This window comes from Daphnia carinata, chromosome 7 (assembly GCF_022539665.2).
Source record: "Daphnia carinata strain CSIRO-1 chromosome 7, CSIRO_AGI_Dcar_HiC_V3, whole genome shotgun sequence".
Lineage (NCBI taxonomy): Eukaryota > Metazoa > Arthropoda > Branchiopoda > Diplostraca > Daphniidae > Daphnia > Daphnia carinata.
Window position 1 is genome coordinate 8,099,133 of NC_081337.1, and position 18,393 is coordinate 8,117,525.

Below are 18,393 nucleotides of genomic sequence, written 5' to 3' on the forward strand. Positions count from 1 at the left end.
AATTCAAAAACTTGTTTCTTTTCTTCCTTGGATCAAAAACCTTTGATTTTGTGAGGAAGTAGGTGGAAATGAATGAAACCGTATCGAAACACAGATTTTCAATCCATTATTTACTGCCCGTAGTTGAAGGTGGCGCAAGCTGTGGGATGGTAGCTCGTCTTCTCACCATACAGCCACAAATATTTACATCCATATAATTCCATTCAGAGTATTACAATCAAGAAACAAAAAAAGAAAAAAAAAACAGCCATGTAGAAATGGGTTGTTGACCTGTTGGAAAATTATCACAGCACATTGAAAGTTTCACATCAAAAGAGACTGAATAATAATATTAATAATGAGAAGAAAAACATATAGAAACACAAAGGTATGAAACGCTCACAACGCCAAGCGAAATTTTTTTTTTTTTTTTGGTTTTTCAAAAAATGTGTGTCATCTTTAAACATCACGCAGCCACAGTGTCAATGATTTGTTTTCTTTTTTTCATGGGTCAAAATGAATTGAATCAATAATTACCTCATGGCGGGGTAGTGAATCAATCGATCTAACCGCTCACCTGGAGACAAGAAGACGGTGACTAGAGCCGAATATGAAAGGGTTTCCAATTAATTTTTAACGATATGACGATAGCGGGTACGGTTCGATTTGGTCGTAGGTACAGGTGGCGTAGAGGCCCTCTACTTCTTGGGGTGCTACTAAATCTTCGCTTTGGTAGCGACTGGATTGACGATGTTGCGACTGTCGCAAAAATAAGGAATTGCGGGGGTGTTGGTTGGCCAGCAGCGTCGGCTGTGATTGAGCGTTGTTGAATGACGAGCGGAAAGGATAATGCTGTCCGCCTCCAGCCGGATTAAAACTCGGCGGAGCGGCGCAGGTATTTGATGCAGCGTGAATGGTCGACGGTAAGGTAGCAGTTAAAAAAGGTGGTTGATAGTCTATTTTACTGCCGGCAGCCACTAATGGCGGCGGGGGATGTTGCGGCGGAGGGGGCAACAATTCCAGCCAATTGGGCACCAACGGTTGGCTGGAATTACGGACAGAGCCTTCGGCCAATAGCTGAGGGACGCTGCGCCCAGCAGCCGACGGCTGATAGCGAAACGGTAATGACGCCGACGAGTTGCGGATTAGTGTGGTGGAAGCGTATGCAGAGGCGGCTGTCATGTTGGCCGGTTGAAGTGTCTGCGGATGTTGAGATGACGATGCAAATGACGACATGCTGGGATTGGCGTGGTGAAACACTTCGGCGTAGTCGGGTCCCAGTTGGGGATGGACGTCTTTGGACGGGTCGTTGGACGAGGAATTATTGGCCCACGGTTGCGACGGAAGCGGCCAGAGCAGGTGATTGCTTTGATTCCCCCGTGCACTCGACCTGGACCGACTGCCGTCCCGGCACACTTTCCGCCGCCGGACAATCACCACCAAAATCACCGTCAAAAGTAAAACCAGCAGGGTGCCACCCACCAGAATAATCATCAAAGTTTCCTGCACAACAATCGATAGATCAAACGTTTACTAAACCAACTTCTGTTTTTGGTTGGCTTGTCATTGATTAGCTTCTTTTTACCTGGGCCACGTGAGTCGGAAATGGATTGGAAGCTTCTTGATCCGTCATTGGAACCGTTGACGACGATTGATTGATTTCGATGGCTAAAATCACTGCAGGGGAACTAGGACCTAATCCCACTTGAGTCCAGGCGGCCGCCCGGAAAGCGTAGCGAGTGCCGCCTTCAAGTCCGCCAACGGCGATGGACGTCGACGACGACGGTAGCGTCAAATTGGCTAACAGCATGTTCGTCTCGGCAGAGTAGACGAAAATCTAAAAGCAAACGGATGTTTTTTAAATGTCAAAGGCTTCAATTCAATTCAAAATTACCTGGTAGGCGCTTATCAGGCCGTTACGTTGATCGACCGGCGGAGGCAACCACTGAACCAGGACGCTGCTTTCGTTGAATTGCCTGACGCTGACGTTTTGCGGATATCCGCTGGGCGCTATACATGCAAAACAAATAAGGGCGTATGGAGGTTTATGAAAACAACAAAAAAAAAATATATATATATAAACTCAAACTAAAAAAAAAAAATTGTACATACCATCTGGATTGGTTCTAACTGTCCGGCTATTGGACGGACGACCTTCGACCGTACCATAAAACGGAACGAGGAAGACGGTGTAGTTGGTGTCTGGCCGCAGATCCGACAGAGTGTAGGTCATCGATCCGGGATCCTTGACAATGTGCGCCGTGCGAACGGGCAAGGTGGGCGACGATGTTTCAAAATGGAAGAGGTAGAGGCCTTCGATGTAGCTCTCGCCGTCGACAATGTCCCAGTGGAGTTCGACGGCCGTGGAACTGAGTGCCTGGACCCGATCCAGCTGCATCAGAGAGCCGGAAAGAAGGTCGCGGGTCTGGGCGACGTCGGCGTCTGCCAAGTGAGCGGCAGAGTGGATCCATTGGGAGACGGGACTGGGCAGGGAGAGGCCGTGAGAGTTCTCGGCCCGGACGAGACAAAGAAGCCAACTGCCCGCTTTCAGTCCGTCAATCGTGTACGTATTGGCTTTCAGCTTCCGGACAGCCACTAGCCATGAAGATTGATTGCTCGTTTCACCCCAAGTCCACGAGCCGGGCAACAGTGCCTCAGATGACGGGCTATATATTTCGACTGTGTAGCCGACGAGTGGCGAGGCGCCCATCCGGCTGCTACTTTGCCATGTAATGGTCACTGAATGGGCAGTTTGGTTGGTGGGTACGGGCTGTGAGGGTGGACCGGGCAACGCCAATGGATCGGAAGGCGCTCGATTGAATGCCACGTTGGGATTTATGGGGTTCTCGACAAGCAAAGTAGCTGTCCAGGAAGAGATTTGAGTGGTATGTTTGCTCGTTGCCCAGCATGTATACATTCCGGAATCTTCTGGCTGGAGATGATCGATCTGTAGCGATCCAGTTGGCAAAATGCCAAGTCCAGGCTGGCTCTGATTGACTGGCTGGCCGTTACGAGTCCAACGGATATCAGCTTCTTGTCCAGGCCCATCCGGTTGCGCGTGACACTGAAGAAGGGCCGGAGATCGGATGGGTAGCGTTTGATTAGCAGGACCGATTTGAAAGTAGATGGGCACTGCCATAGCTGGAACAGTCACGTCCAGGTTGACTCGTGCCAAAAGAGCTCCTCCCGGATTAATAGCAGCGCAATAAAGCGGACCGGCGTCTCCCGTTTCAAGTTGGCGGATGCTCAACGTTCCATTGGCCGCAATTTGCCATCGGCTACCGTTACTGCCCACGTCCAGCAAACCGACTTCCCTCCGCCAAAAGATCAATGGAGGTGGCATGCCGTTAACGCTACAATCAACGCTCAAAGATTGTCCTGCTTCATTTTGGATTTGCGGAGGCGGTTGGACGTTCCAGTTGGGTGGAACGAGAACAGTCAATACGGTAACAGCTGAGGCCTTGCCAACGGCATTCTCCACTTCGCAGACATATTGGCCAGCATCAACGAGCGCGACATGTTGGATCTTTATTTACCCCCGTTGAAGCAACACATGAAAATGCGGATGAGTTTGATTTTTTTTTTATTGATTTGATCCTTCCTTACCTTGAAAGTGGATCGATTTGCGGTATCATCCGATTTAAGCGGAGTTAAACTTGTACTGGAATCTAATCGTCGCCATAGAAGTCTCGGTGCTGGATCACCGGATGCCTGACACTCGAAAACGGCTTCCTCACCAAGCACGATAACCAATTCCGTGTGAGGAACGGACACTTGAGGACGAACTATGTCACATAAATAAAAACAAAAATTTTAAACATTCAAACATCCGATCAAATTGAAAAACAAAAATGACGCTTCCTTTTTTTTTCCTATTCATCAAGCTCCCTTTTGTTTTGTTTTCCTTTCATTTAAAAAAAAAAAGGCGGATGGTTCAATAGATATCTGCGTGATTTCGTAATGCTGACGAATGAGGGGGGGGATCGAGGATAAGAGTTTTTTTCCCCTACTTGAGTTCTTTCCATGCGCCGGAAGGAACGAGTCCAACTAATTATTTTGCTCGATGACTAACGACGAGCGCAGACTGGTACCATTGGAATGAGTTTCTTTCTATTCAAGTGGACGAGCGAACGCGATGGTAATGTTAAGATTTTTTTTTTCACTCTACTTCAACTTTCGCGCCGCCATTCAAATGAGACGGTATGAGGTCCAGTCGACCGAGGCACGAATGGAAGCGAAAACTTGTTGAAAAATCTTGTTGATGTCGGCGTTTTGAATAAAAGTTTTTTTTTCCCTTTCCGTCCAACACGCTAAACTTCCCTTTTTTTTTTTACAGATGGAAATTGAAATGAACTCGTGTTGGGAGAAAAGTTCTGTTAATAACTACCGAGGGTCTTTTTTTTTAAACGGAAAACAGACCCTTTGTTTTTGTTTTCCCCCTACCGTAGACGGATAATGAGACGGCCGGTGATTCTCGAGTAGCGGCCATGTTGTGAGCGACGCACTGGTACTTTCCCTCGTCGCTGGCCAGCACGTGCCGTATAATCAAATCGCCCGTCTCTTCAACATGCACCCTAAACAAACGCATATCATCATTAACAACGGCTTTAAACACGTTTTTCAAACAAGAATAGATGTAGAGCAGCGTTGTCTAATCGCTTTATTGTTATTTACCTTTCTTTGTCCAGCGAACCTAATTCATCATCCCATCCTTCGATGGGGACGCCATTTTTGCGCCAGGTCACCTCCGGCTCCGGTTGACCTTTCGGTGCTAAACAGTAAAAACGAGCCGGATCACCCACAACAGCTCGAGTCGATTCCGGAATTCGACGGAAATCAGCTTGCAAATCTGTTTTTAAAAAAAATGATTTTAAAATACCATTTTAATTATTTTTCGTTTTCTGATAACAACAAAGAGCATTAAACATAAGTATCTCCTTCGGACCGTATGATTAACTTAAAGTTTCGTCTCTTCCGTCTGTCCGACCCTGTTTGGCCGACTTTTTTTTTATTTTATGTGGACATCCGGCAAACATTCCGGGGTCTTTGTAAAAAGGCTACACGTACAACTTTCTCTTTTTTCAGATAAAAGAAGCTAAAGGGAAAGAAGAAGAAACTAGTGTTATTACTACTCGATGGACGTCTTTCAAGTTTAGTCTCTGGAGAATGGGGCATAGTAGTTGCACTGCTGCATTTTATTTCTTTTTTCCCGAAAGAAGGAAACGCGTTGGACAAATGTCGAAGAAAAAACACACAGAGCGGAGGCCACTGTACGGCATCACGTTCGAGTCCAGTCAGTTGGATCGATTCGGCTTATATTCTCTACATATTACATCCTATGGCGGATGGCGTAAGAACACATTCCCTCCCCTCGCTTTCTTTCCTAACTAGAAATGGGACGAAGGGGGGATTCATTTCGTCCTCTGTGTGACCAGGCAGTTGGAAAATCAAACGATGTTCTTCGAATATTACATGCTACGGCCGAAAAGCTGTCTTCTCTTTGTTGTTTGCCAGAACAAACCCCCTCACGCACGAATAAAAATAGGCCCACTATTTTGTCTTGATTTTTTTGCGACGCTTGACCAATCTGACCGGCGTTGCAACATAGTTCAAAACACATGTAAAACTACAAACTTTGTCTTTGTTCTTTTTGGCAAAAGAAAGAGAAAAAAAGGGGTGGTGTGTGAATGATCAGATTAAATGTCAGTAGAGGTGCTCCCTTTATTTCTTATTGAACAGATCGCGTGTGTGTGTGTTTCATCCTCACCCCTGGAATAGTTTTCTTCGTTAGATAGCGACTAGTTCTGGCACGTTCCGGCGTTACATTGTACCGAGAGACACGTCCGCTAGTAGCGCATCAGCAAAAGCAATTGGATTAGACATCATTACGCGCCTTCTTCGTTTTCCCAATATTCCTACCGTCATTTTCGTCTATTCTGTTTTCTTTTGTGTAGTAAAAAAAAAAAAGAAGACGAAAATGGGAACGTCTCGCTTGCGCTGAAGATGATGGAAATAATCTCGTCCATTTCCTCCAGGCGAGGGGGAAAAAAAAAGGGGACTGAGCTTACGACATCTAACTGCGTGTGTGTGTGTTAGGCGCGACGTTTCGAGCTTTACGGGCTGAAGATATGGCCACTTTGTATTGATTGTGTTTTTCTTTTTACCCCCCGCCCGCTATTCTTTTCTTGCGTACTCGATTGTTTGTGTGTGCTATTTCTAGTTCAACGTGTACGAGGTGAAACTGCCCTTTTCAAATCAAATTCCCGACTTTAAATTGCCCGATAATGGGTTTACGCAACTACAGAAGGTATTTTAGTGTTTCGTACTGTAACGCAGGATTTTATCCTATGGTTTCAATCAATATTTTACTCCCACTCCAAATGCTTTTCATTACGAAAATGTAATGAGATTAAATATCTAAAAGAAAAAAAGAAACAAGAAAAGGGGAAAGACCGGACAATGCGGGATATTGATGCAACGGGCACAGATGATGGAGGGGAGCAGCTGGATCGAGTCAGTCGAGCGCAAATCTTATACCAGTGTAACAGTATAATAGCCGTTGGACGTGTGTGCTAGTCTCAATCCATCCATCTGTATATACAAACGGCGCCAAGCACCAAGAAAAGAAACCCGTTTTTTTTTTATTACGTGTGATTGATGCGCCACACCGGTCCACTATTCCGACCGCTCAAACGCTTCCTATATAAAAAGCAGTTGGCTTTGAGAATATGTTGGAGCTGCAAAAGTGTGCACCCACAAACCAGCTCAATAATACAAATCGTCCGGCTCTTGGTTTGCTTTTTTTCTTAGACACAATCCCCCCACGTCCTCTTTAGCAAACGGAGGAAGAAGCTAGATAGATGTTGTATCTCCCCTCTTTTCAGTGGATGGTGGGGGAGAATGAGTCTGATGAATCGAGACCGCGTGATCCGGCGACGGATGAGCCAATCAGACCATCCTTTTTCCGTCTGCCCGCCACTTTACAAACGAAAGATGGATGTGCGGTTCAATGCGTGTTTCTATTGTTACCGCACATTTCTCTAAAAAAAAAATCCTTTTGATTTCTTTTATTCCGGCTGTCTGTGTAATTTCCTATGTTTTTTGTTTGACGGTTTTTTTTTATAATCCACCGCGTTACTGTGTTGTTATTTCTGGTGTATATAGGGAAAAATAAGAAACGACTTTGAACTCCTTTGTCTTTCCTCTTGAATGTGTCGCTCTGGTGAGCGCACCCCCCGGAATCGAATCAGTCGCGGGCCGACTGAAGAAACAGACCGAGGAATAGAAAAGGGGGGGGGGGGAACAAAAAATTGGATATCCCCCTTTTTTCTTTTTCTTTTTGTGTTATCGGTTTAAGATAGAGAAAAAATCGAATCACACACTATATAAACAGCGTAGACACACGCGGAAAAAAAAAAAAGTCGGCGTGTGCCCTGAAGCGTTGTTCCTCGAACGTTGGTCTTTTTCACACAGCTCGGTTGGGTGGATAAATACACACGGCTAGGCGCTGGATCGAGAGAGCTGGATGCGACACGTTGGCGACAAGCCGATAACATTAGCATAATATGCACCAGACAGAAAGATGAGGAGCGCTTCACTAGACCCTCCACTTGGAAAGAAAACACACAAAACTTTGACGATCACTTACCAATGTTTTTTTATATCATCGACCAACTTTAATGTCTCACTATCTTTTCTAATCTTCTAAAACCGAAAAAAAAAGAGGTTTCTCCCGTTAGCCGTAAAATAAAAAAACGCGACGCACAAAGTTTTCTCTTATATTCTAAGACGTCGTTATTGGGGCGTCGTAGGCCTCACAAAAGTATTGATCGTGCGGCTGTCTCTCTGTAACTCGGATTCGCTTTTGTTATTTACCCCAGAGAGTTGATGGGGTAAAAAAGAAGGGAGGAATAAAAAAAAAGAAAAAAAGAAGGGGACCTGATATAATGTGCATGTAAGTTCTAAGGTACAGGAGTAGTATTCTTGTATTCCGGTGGAGGAGGGAGAGGTTGTCGTCATCATCACAGTTCTTTGGTTGTCGTGGGAGGCGGCCCAGTATAGAAGGAAAATGCTTGTAAAAAATCGAGTACACCAAAAGTCCCCTTCTCCTCTGCACCGTTAAGAGTTTTTCGAGAGAATCGACATCGTTTTCCTCCCCTTTTATTGTACTCCCCTCTCTCTCTTGTATAAATTTATATACACACACACACATCGACCCTATTTTCTTTGCTGCCAATTCAAGGGGGTCTTGTTTGTTCCATCCATCGCAGGAGGGCGCCCCAATGAAAATCAGTGAGGAAAAAATACTGTCTTCTACGGTCTGGAAATCCTCGCGTGTTATTTTTATCACAATATCTTTGTTATCCAAAAAGGATGGAGGGTGTAAGGTGGGACGAATAAGTCTGCTCTATGAAACGATATATAGTTCCAGGGAGTGTGTGTGTGTCAACAGCACGCGACGTCCATCTCTAACCGGCGCGCCCTTCCCGTACACACATTACATTTTTTTTTTTCCCTTTTTCTTCGTGTTCACTCCGATAGGAATCGAATGCGCTGTTTAGAGAGAAACTCTGCACGCATCAGGATATTTGATAACAAAAGTAACCACCCAAAAAAAAAAGAATCTCGGTGTGTGTCGCGACTCTTTAGTTATTTGATACAAGAGTCCAAGAGTTATACGAGGCTTTCGTACGGCTGCTGATGTGCGCAACTCTAATGGATAAGGTTAATGTACAGTAAAGAGACGATGACATTTGAAAGCAAAGTTGTTGGGCGTCCTTGCTGTTCTACTAACTCTAATACCATCCGATGTTATCAGATGGTATTAGAGTTTAATGCTTTAAAAAAAAAGTCGGGGGGGGGGGGGGGGGGGGGGGGGGGATCTATGCGATGGATGATAAAGACCCGAGTGGCATTGCATAATAAATGAGACGAGAGGCCGCGGGATTTTTGAATCGCAGATTAACGTCAAATACAAACCAGGGAAGGGGACGCTTATTACGTGGGAAATCAAACATTCATAAAAGATAATGGAATAATAAAAAGCCAAAGGCGAATTGTGACTTACAGGCTACGGTTAAAGTTGCGTTGCGGCTTCTGGCTTGGCCGGCGGCGTTGCGGGCAACGCACCAGTACGTGCCGGCGTCGCCGCCGCCGCCACTCCGACCACCTCCGCCGCGGCTTTGCGTGACTCGCAGGAAGAAGAGCGCCCCATCGGGCAGGACTAGTCGATGTCCGCGAGGTTCTAATGCTTCGCCTTCTCGATACCAAGTCACCTCCGGAGGAGGTATACCATCGAAAGCGCATCGCAGAGTGGCTGGTTCGTTACGCAAAACCGTCACGTTCGTCGGGTCGTCGATAATCCGAGGAGGGACCAGAAGGGTTGTACTTGCTCGATTACCGCTCTGCTGGCCCGCTATTCCTAAATATATGTGGAAGAAAAAGAAGATCACGGATCAAAAAAATGGGCATGTACACATAGTCGATTCATTATGCATTCAAGTCATTGGCCGGCTTTCTATCCGTTTCCGCGTTGCTAGTTTTTAGTCGATTCAATTAGGACGACTATTCATCGTGTTGCCATGACGATCCCTATTTCCCCGACGTCAAACTCTCGGTGGCAATAAGAGTTTCGTTATATTATTCTCCCTCGTGCTCCCCCCTTTCCCGTTTTTTCTTAAGATGTAGTCAACTGTTGTCTGTCGCAGAAAATCAAAATGTTGACGTGACAGGAAACATGTTTCTTACAAGGCAAATAAGAGCAACTCTACCCCATCCCGATGAAGACTTTTTATTTTTGATTTAAAAGTTTTTAGCTTCCAGAAGCCTAGCGACGCCTTTTATATGATATGCCTTTTTTTTAATAATAATAGTAAAGAGGGGGCGGGGAGAAGCCAAACAAGAAGCAACCCGTCTTATTTATAATGTATACACACGGGTGGAGGGAGGAGTAGGAAAAAGTTTTTCCGTGCCCAGCATCTTTGATTATATATCCCTTTCCTCCGCAAAGTTATTGCCCTTTCTATCAGCTGAATAGTTGATAAAACGTACGGAGCATTATTACATTTCTGTTGTACGCGTTCATTCTTTTTTTCTTTTGATTTAAATTTTTCATTATTTACCGGTACGTCTTATCATATTCGTCTGCTAGGGATCAACATATTAAAGTTGAATCCCAATAACAACAGCATCATGCTTCAAGACTCCAATTACAGTCAAAACAGTTGGTCAGTTGACTGGACGCCATTTCGCCCTCTAAATACGCAGCGAAAAGGGCTCCCGCATATAAGAAGGTCATTAGCGAAGTCACTTGTTAAGCATCCCCTCCCTATCCTACTACTAGAAAAAAAGGCGCGGTTTTTGATTGGCTGCTTGCAAACAAGAAGTTGGGACTTTATTCGTCTTTCTCGTGAGTGTCCCTATTGTTCTTCGTCTTTCATCCTCCCTTTTTTTTTAAATCAAATATATCCCCTTCGTTCTCACCCCTTTCTCTCGAATGGATGGAAAATGTTCGTACGCGTGATTCGGTCGTCTATTGTTCCGGTTTAGTGCGGATGACACTGCCAAAAAACTGTTTTGGTCGTAATCTTTGAATTTAAAAAATATAACAAGAACAAAAGGCAAATTCTAACATGTTCTCGAAACAGATTGTTGTACACACGAGGCTGAATTCCGCTCTTATTATTCAAATAGTTTCCTTTGAAAACGTTTTCAAGGGGAAGGAAACGAATCTGGCTTGAAAAATTTATCCAATTAAGTAAAACACTGAAATAATCTAGCTACACAACACGGTCTAAGAAACACGCCGAAAGGCTGGATGAAAGCAGTTGCCATGAATTTATGAAAGAAAAGCGACCGGCAATTAATTAAAAATGAATATTCTGTTCGGCGAGAATCACGTTGCACGGGACGACAAAGAGTTTCGAGTTTCAATTGCCATGGAAACAACGACGACGGCTTACAAGAGTTGACGTCAAATTTGGGTAAAGTTTTGGGGCTCCTGGAGCGTGAAACTACTAAACAACTTGTCGTCAACGAAACAAGGTTGTTTGTTTTAACAAACTCAAAGACAATAAGTCTAGCAAGTTTAACTACTGACGAATGAAGAAGAAGAAAGAAAAAAATAATTTAACAAGACTGGCGATTTGATCTCGTTGAAACGAAGGAAATTCAATCTTCCTGTTATTATTCTCTTGGAGAGATATCAAACGGGAAGAAGGCCCTATGAATAACATTCCTTCAATTGATCAAAAGCCATTTGACAAATTCTCCATGCTCAAAACACACACTACAGCAGACATATTGTTAGAAGACGGCACAAAAACTAATGTTCAATGAGATTATTCATGTTTTTAACGGTACTACCTCCTGGTTGGATGATGAACGCTAGCCAGTAGTAAAGTAATAAACGGGACATGAAGAGGCAGCAGCAGGATGTGGTAGTCATCTTGGGAGTTGGACAAGTAGCAGCAGCCATTTGGGGGTTTCTAATTCGGAACCCAAAAAGAAAAGAAAAACTGTTTTTCTTTCTTTTCCCCCTTTAATAGAAAAAGGAGGAAGGGCGAGGATCCGGTTCAACCGATCATGGCAACCTTCCAAAAATATGTTGGTTCTATCACTTTTTTTGTTTCTTCCGTTCACAGAAACATCACACACGAAAAAGCCACGAGGAAATTAAAATTTTCTTTTTTCTCGTCAATGTCCACTGATAGTAAAATAAAACTTCAAGAATACCACACACAACGAGACTGGTTTAAAAACCCTTTTGCAAAGCGAGACGTTTCAACACGAGGAGACAGACGAGAGATTCAACATCGACGGCGGGTACTGCCACACTGAACGTGCCCAGACAAGAGCGCCCTCGTTGTTCGCTGTCAACGAGGAAAAACGGCAATGCTGCGCAAGCGTAGCAGGTTCGTGTTATTTGTTATTGTTTATTTTTCATTTGTGTTCCCTCTCAATTTATTTTGCGATTTCAACACCTATTTGTCGAATCCTAAATTCTATGAATTACCGAGCTTGATAATGACTTTTCCTAGTACAATTCAAATATTAACGAAAGGGTATGTCGGAAATACCCGACGGATTAAAACGATTCCCGAGTACACAAAAGAGACCCTATAAGGTGGTAGACCATAGGGGGAGAGAGAGAGAGAGAGGGTTATGTTAAAGAGTGTGTACGAAAAAATCATTTGTTACGAACGCAGAAACTTTTGACACGCTCGCAGCTGTCACGAGGCAGGAGGAAGGAAGGCGGAATCTAACATGTCGTTTTCTTTTCTCGATCGAAATCATTAATAATATATATCTCATACTGCCGCCCTGAAGGGTTGCCTGGGAGTCGGGCAAAAGTCTTTCATTCCCCGCAGTAACAATAAAGTTAAAGGGCGAGAAAACAAGTTTCTTTTCTTACGTTGCATTTTTTTCTCTATTTTTTTCTTGCATTATTACGTCGTTGAAATTGTCTCGCAGAGGGTGACGAGATGAAAATCCCAGCAGGAGGGATTTTTTTGATGGAAAAGAAAAAAGAAAAATACAAGTGTGTGAAAATGTTGTCATCTGTCATCAACTGCTGCTGGGAGCAGACGATATTTTTCCACCCTCTGGTCGTCCCATTCTTTCGCCCTTAAAAAAACTGGCAAAAGAGGTTGTCTCAACATACGAAGGAAGAAAAGAAAAAAACATCTAAACAAATATAGAACTTTTGGAATATCGTTTTCTTTTTAGAGGAGCCAACGTCGGAACAATAACACGCCTCCCTCTATTTTGAAATAATATTTTCTTCCCATTTTTATCTGGACACCGTCAACGGCAGCAGCAGTATAGCCATATTGATTTTGAATAAATGATAAGCCCAAAGAAGAAGAAGAAAAAAAAAATGTTATGCTATATAAACTGGGGCTCACTATGCACAACGTCCATTTCTTTTTTTTTTTTTGTTTATATATACGACGACTAGTGTGTGTGTGTGTGTGTGTACGCTATGTGCTATTATAGAGCTCCAGCAAAGGAAAACGAATTCCAGACGGAAGAGGTTTTTCTTTCTCAGACGAGAAGCTCCAAGAATAATATGTTTATAACACATAAATCATAAATGACTTTCAGATATGTAAAGACTGCTGTGTCCTTTAAAGATAGGCTATTTACGTTATACCTTTTATTTTAGGTCTAGTTAAAATTGTGACAGTTGTTAAAAACGACTAAACACATTCCCTAGCGCGATAACTCTGTGATCTACTACTGAAAATAACTTAAAATATACGAGACTTTAATCGTAAGAAATGGTCAATGAAAATCCTGCAATGCGTGTGTATAATAAACGAACGGCCTTTTTTTTCGTACCACCATAATCCGTTTCGTCCATCTTCTTTTCATCCCTCCACTAAAAACGAGACTTTTCTGTCTTTTCGTCGTCATTAGTGAAGAGTTGCAACCCAAAGAGAATGGACGAAGAAAATCCTCTTTTCTTCTTAAACCATTTACTGTTTGGCGCTCGCTTCATCTTTTCTTTTAAAATACAAAAAAGAAAAGAGATGAGTGAGGGAGCAGTTGGCCGAGACTTGAGCTGTAAATTACGACCCGCAAACCAGAGGAATATATGGGGAAAGGATATACATAAAGAGAACGAAAGAATGAAAGAAGAGAGAGAGGAAAAAAAAAACTAGAGGGAGTATATAAAAACCGTCGTCAACAGCAGCAACGGTGGATGATTCCCGTCGGGAGTGAAAATGTGGAAGTGAAAGAAGAGACTCACTCTCTCCGGGAGACCTCTGAGGCTCCGGATATACAAAAAAGAGAGGGAGGAGACATACTATATCATTACGGGACTTTCGGGACTCGATAATCACATACAGTATAACCCCCCAACTATGCTACCAAAATCCACTTGGCACTTTCTATCCCCTACATATGAGTCTATACTACAATCATTACAAGTACAGACGAAAGAATAATCTTTTTTTTCTGCTCTTTGAACATCTGTCACACTCGGTTCATATGATGATGGTTTTGCCATTGAACAAGCAGAGTGATCTGTGCAGCTCTTTTGTTGGGTTTAGTCTGCTATATACACCACTTCAAATAGAAACTGATGAATGAAAAAGTGGCCCTTCGTTTTGTCTAGTGATCATAGGTACATGCACAATGGTATATAATAAAAAAAATACATACAAAAGCTGGTTCTGGTTTCTCCTTATCCTTCGCTCCAAGTTTCCCCTTTTTTTGTTGTTATTCTGGAACCGAGGGTCTATCAAAGGGCCATTTAAAGCTCTTGATTTGTTACAGTTGCGATCGAACGCCACCGCCATCTCACGGATTAATTTGATCTGTCAAGGTGATAGGGGACACTGTTTCCCTTGTTTGCTTTCTTATTGGGGAAGAAAGCGTAATGGTTATGGTCCTATCAGAGATTTGACGTAATTTGGCCAGTCTTCGCCATGGATATCGGCCACGAAGAAAGTCGTTTACCTCTTTTGAACGATTCACCATCAAATACAACCGTTGCTGCCATATTCTGTTCGCGGAATCCACTGAAAAATTCTGACGAAATTGCTACATCTCCAACACAATGTTGCGTCCAACACGAGCTCAAATCTAGCACTAAACAGTCGTCTTCCGGTATGTTTTTTGTCGTTACTATACCCTACTTTCCCCAAGTTCACTATTTGATAAGTTGTCCTATCAAATGTTTTTTGTTCTTCTAGTTTCCGAAAACCTTTGCATTGATGATCTCAAAAAACTACAAGAATGGCTTCTTGTGCAAATCTACAACACTTCCAACACTCTAGTTGGATTGCTTCAAGAAAGACAGCAGCTGAGTGAAGAAGCACATGTTCGATTAATTAGCATAGAGCAACTACACAGGCTTCTTGAGGCCAGGTGTTTTTATCGTGGTCTTTCCACTGGACTATTTTCTTAATATTTTACACTTCCTTTGTCTGGTGATATTCAAGTCTTCTGCTTAATTATTGATTATTGTGTACATTTACGTAAAATGTCTTGTAACTTTCAACAATATTTGAACCAAAGCTTGTCAATTGTCAATCATTTAAGAGAAATAAACAACTAGTCAGTAACATTCCATCTGAAATGTATTGTGGTCTTCTTGAAAATGCTTACTTGCTTTATTTTTGTTTTGTTTTTAAGAAGGTTTAAAATGAGAAAAATTAAACAAAGTCGCGATATCGTAAACGGAAAAGAAAATTTAGTCTCGACGCCTCCTCTTGTCCTTGTCCTTTTCTGAACGATCCGCATCGGTTGGTCGCTTGCTACTGGCCTTGCGAACGTCCGTCAAAAACTTGTCGAGGCCGAAAGGATCCTCTTCCTTTTCAAACTGAACTGGGCCACTACGGGAGCCCGAAGGACCAGAACGATCAGTTCCACTGAATTCTTTATCAGGTACAAATCTAAAACGAGAAGCACAGATAAAAAACTTGGCCAGGAAATTATTAGCGGAATGAACAAAAAACTCACTTGCTGGTCTTAACAAGTTTGTCCAAGTCATCTCCGTACAAGTCTTGATCAAGGTTCTTTGTCGGACGGTAAAGGTTCTGAGAAAGAGTCCCCTGCTCGCGCCATGGCTTGTCGTATACATTGTAGGCCTCATCATCGGCGAAGCCACTGTCCATACCGCGAGTCTGGTTCAATAACCGCTGGTCGTACATGGTCTCTCCGCTAGCCGAGGCTCTAGCAGGCATACCTAATGCGATCTGCTCGCTGATATCACGCTCCCGTTGACGATCAAGTTTAGACCTACGCACCAAAAAGTTTCAAAATAAAACCTGCGAAAATAAATTTACGTTGAATTCATTACTTCTTATCACCAGGGGCAGCGCGTGCAATGTTGCGCTCACGTTGTCGCTCGCGATGCCGCTCTTGTCTTAAGTTGTCACGCTCAGCTGCATCGTCATCGTCTTCACGAGCAGCGGCACCTCCCCCACCTGGTCGAAGACCAGCTCGCTCTTCACGAACTTGCTGGGCAAGCTGTCGTAATGTGTCTTCTTTTTTCTCTTTCTCCTTTTGAGCCTGCTTCTTTTGAAGTTGAGCTCTTAATTCCACAGATTCTCGGGCCTTTCGATCAGCGATGTATAACGATTCCGCCAATTTGGCGAATTTCTCATTAATGTGAACCTGTGATTAATAGCGTCATTTTGTCTAGTTTGTCGGGAATATTGGCATATTTATCTGTGGATAATACCTGCTGAAGTCCTCGGCCGTCGGCTGCCAAACGTTTATCCAAAGGAATAGTGTAACCCTTAGCGTTCTTCCAGTTGGAGATGCAAGGCGGAATTTTCCATTCCTGCTGTTCTTTAACTGTTACTTTGCGGGTGGGGGAATGTAGAACGGGAGCGGGAGGAGATGGCGGCCCACGGGGAATTTTTTGGTTAATTTTGAACCTAATGACAGGAATATTATATTTAGAATGGGGAAAAATAAGCTTTTCTTATTTCAAATATTTTACCTAGGGGGTTCCATAGGGTCTTTTTGTACTTCTACCATGCGAATAATGCGCTGTTTGGCACCAGAGTTAAATTCATCACCTTGTTGGGCAGGTGTATAACGAATAAACTGAGCAGGGCCAGTTCTTTCTGCAGCACGAACTGGCAGGGCAGCTTCCACCTTTGCGTGTGTAATCTGTTCTAGGGCCCGTCTAGTTTTCTCAGTGATGTCTGCAATTTCTTCATCTGAAGGTTTGTGAAGCGTGGGATCATCTTCATTGGTAATTTCAGCAGGAAGAAGATCAGTGAATTTGGAAAAGACTACTTTGTCCTTTCCATGCCCCTGTCTGGCAATGGCATCATACTTGATCTTGCCCTCTGCATCGAGTTGAATGGCTAGGGCATTAGACTTTTGTCCAGCCTGATCCTTTCGACCCATGTCCAATGGATATTGGGCCATGTGAATCTCCGGGAAAGACCCTCCATCGCCAAAGTCAGACACATTTCGAGGAACCCATGAACTGCGATTTCCATACGGCGGAATCGCCTTTGTAGCAGCCACGATGGCTGTATTACGGTTTGCCCGCTCTTTTTGCTCCTCGATGTCTCGATCCCATGTCAACTGCGTAGGCGCCGGAAGATAGCTATGAGAAATAGGAATGTTCTCAAGAAAATTTAGAGCAATCTTATTAAACAAATTTTACCTCGATAGGGACGCCATGTTTTTCTGTTTTCACCAAAGTCGAGTCTGTCTGTCAGCGAGAAGTTGCCAAATACAAAAATTATATTCTCGTAGAATAAACATTTACACAGCGATGCCAGATTTCTATGTTGTGTATTGTACTTTATTTTGGGGCTTTTGGGAAATGGAAAGTGCAAATCACATTGTGGACGGCTGGATATTTATCCAAATAAAAAAATTTTCCTAAGTTCGAAGCTAAAAACGTTTCGTTTTCCAAAGTATTTTATTCTTGGACGTATTTGAGCAGAAGTTAAAAACAACATCAATCAAAATTATGCATTGTGATGAAGACGACGTACTAGTAGAACCATAGGGTACAAAATTTTCCTCTCCAACTCCGGTACTTGTTCAGCGACGTGACTGAAATTTTCAAAAGTCTATCGATCCCAAAACTTTTAGGAGATTATGACGCCATGTGCGTATACCCCCTAGATATCCAATATGGTTTAATGATGGGCGGAATAAATAGACATACTTAAGCTAAGAGCAACCTCGCCGTTCTTGTTACACAAACCAGCTTTCTCATATTCTTCTCCATTTTCCACAAAACGTGCAGCCAATAACCTTTCTTCTTACGCCTTTCTATTCGTGATATTTTCGCGGTCATAATATGAAAGACGTGAGTGGGGTGGTGACAAAAATGTAATTCATGCCAAGGTTTGAAATGCGAACTCCTGTCAGCTGCAATGGGGCACAGTTTCTCACTCACTCACTAATAACACCTAATTAGAAGGCAAACATGATAAAAGTCGCATACTTCCCGTTTGCAATCAACGCTTCTCGACTCTTGGGCGTATATAGTCGTGGCTGACGTTGGCCTTTTGTAAATTTTTTTTTCCTTATGCCAAATCGATTGTGAAAACTAGGCATTCAACGTGTAAAAAAAAGGCATACACACACATACACAAAGTTATACAGTATGGGATAACACAGTCATAAAAATAATGTGAGTCCCTCGGTTTGCAGGAGGGAACATCTGATTTATCAGCGGATAAGGCTTAATAGTCTCAGTTCCGGTCATAAATGCCAACGTAAGAGTTTGATATACTTGTGAATAGAGTTCATTTCAACTGGTTTGCGATGTGAATCAGTGAGTTGCGTATTACAAATGATATATGAATGTGTGCGGTGACCGTGAGCTTGCTTCATCTCCGTCTCTCTTCCGCCGGTTTCTTTGGTTTTCTCTACAGTACCCCAATAAATCTTAGGAGTGGAGGTTTACATCTATAATGTATT

At 43.2% G+C, this 18,393-nt stretch overlaps 3 protein-coding genes across 3 annotated transcripts; 1 reads left to right on the forward strand and 2 right to left on the reverse strand.

Moving 5' to 3' along the window:
* Positions 1-92: 92 nt before the first annotated feature.
* On the reverse strand, positions 93-12,834 carry LOC130687275 (roundabout homolog 2-like). The gene is made up of 9 exons (XM_057510433.2): positions 11,344-12,834; positions 9,047-9,400; positions 4,654-4,828; positions 4,423-4,553; positions 3,586-3,764; positions 2,092-3,505; positions 1,874-1,989; positions 1,565-1,816; positions 93-1,482 (listed from the first exon to the last, which is right to left on the reverse strand). Exons 1-9 carry the CDS (start codon positions 11,453-11,455, stop codon positions 613-615), a joined length of 3,603 nt encoding a protein of 1,200 aa, XP_057366416.1. The 5' UTR covers positions 11,456-12,834; the 3' UTR covers positions 93-612.
* A 1,446-nt stretch (positions 12,835-14,280) lies between these two features.
* LOC130687220 (uncharacterized) lies at positions 14,281-15,057 on the forward strand. The gene is made up of 2 exons (XM_057510364.2): positions 14,281-14,595; positions 14,682-15,057. Exons 1-2 carry the CDS (start codon positions 14,415-14,417, stop codon positions 14,894-14,896), a joined length of 396 nt encoding a protein of 131 aa, XP_057366347.1. The 5' UTR covers positions 14,281-14,414; the 3' UTR covers positions 14,897-15,057.
* On the reverse strand, positions 15,051-17,230 carry LOC130687210 (puff-specific protein Bx42-like). The gene is made up of 6 exons (XM_057510352.2): positions 17,120-17,230; positions 16,439-17,059; positions 16,175-16,373; positions 15,791-16,107; positions 15,451-15,729; positions 15,051-15,383 (listed from the first exon to the last, which is right to left on the reverse strand). The coding sequence occupies exons 1-6, from the start codon at positions 17,134-17,136 to the stop codon at positions 15,182-15,184; spliced, it is 1,635 nt and encodes a 544-aa protein (XP_057366335.1). The 5' UTR covers positions 17,137-17,230; the 3' UTR covers positions 15,051-15,181.
* Positions 17,231-18,393: the final 1,163 nt, after the last annotated feature.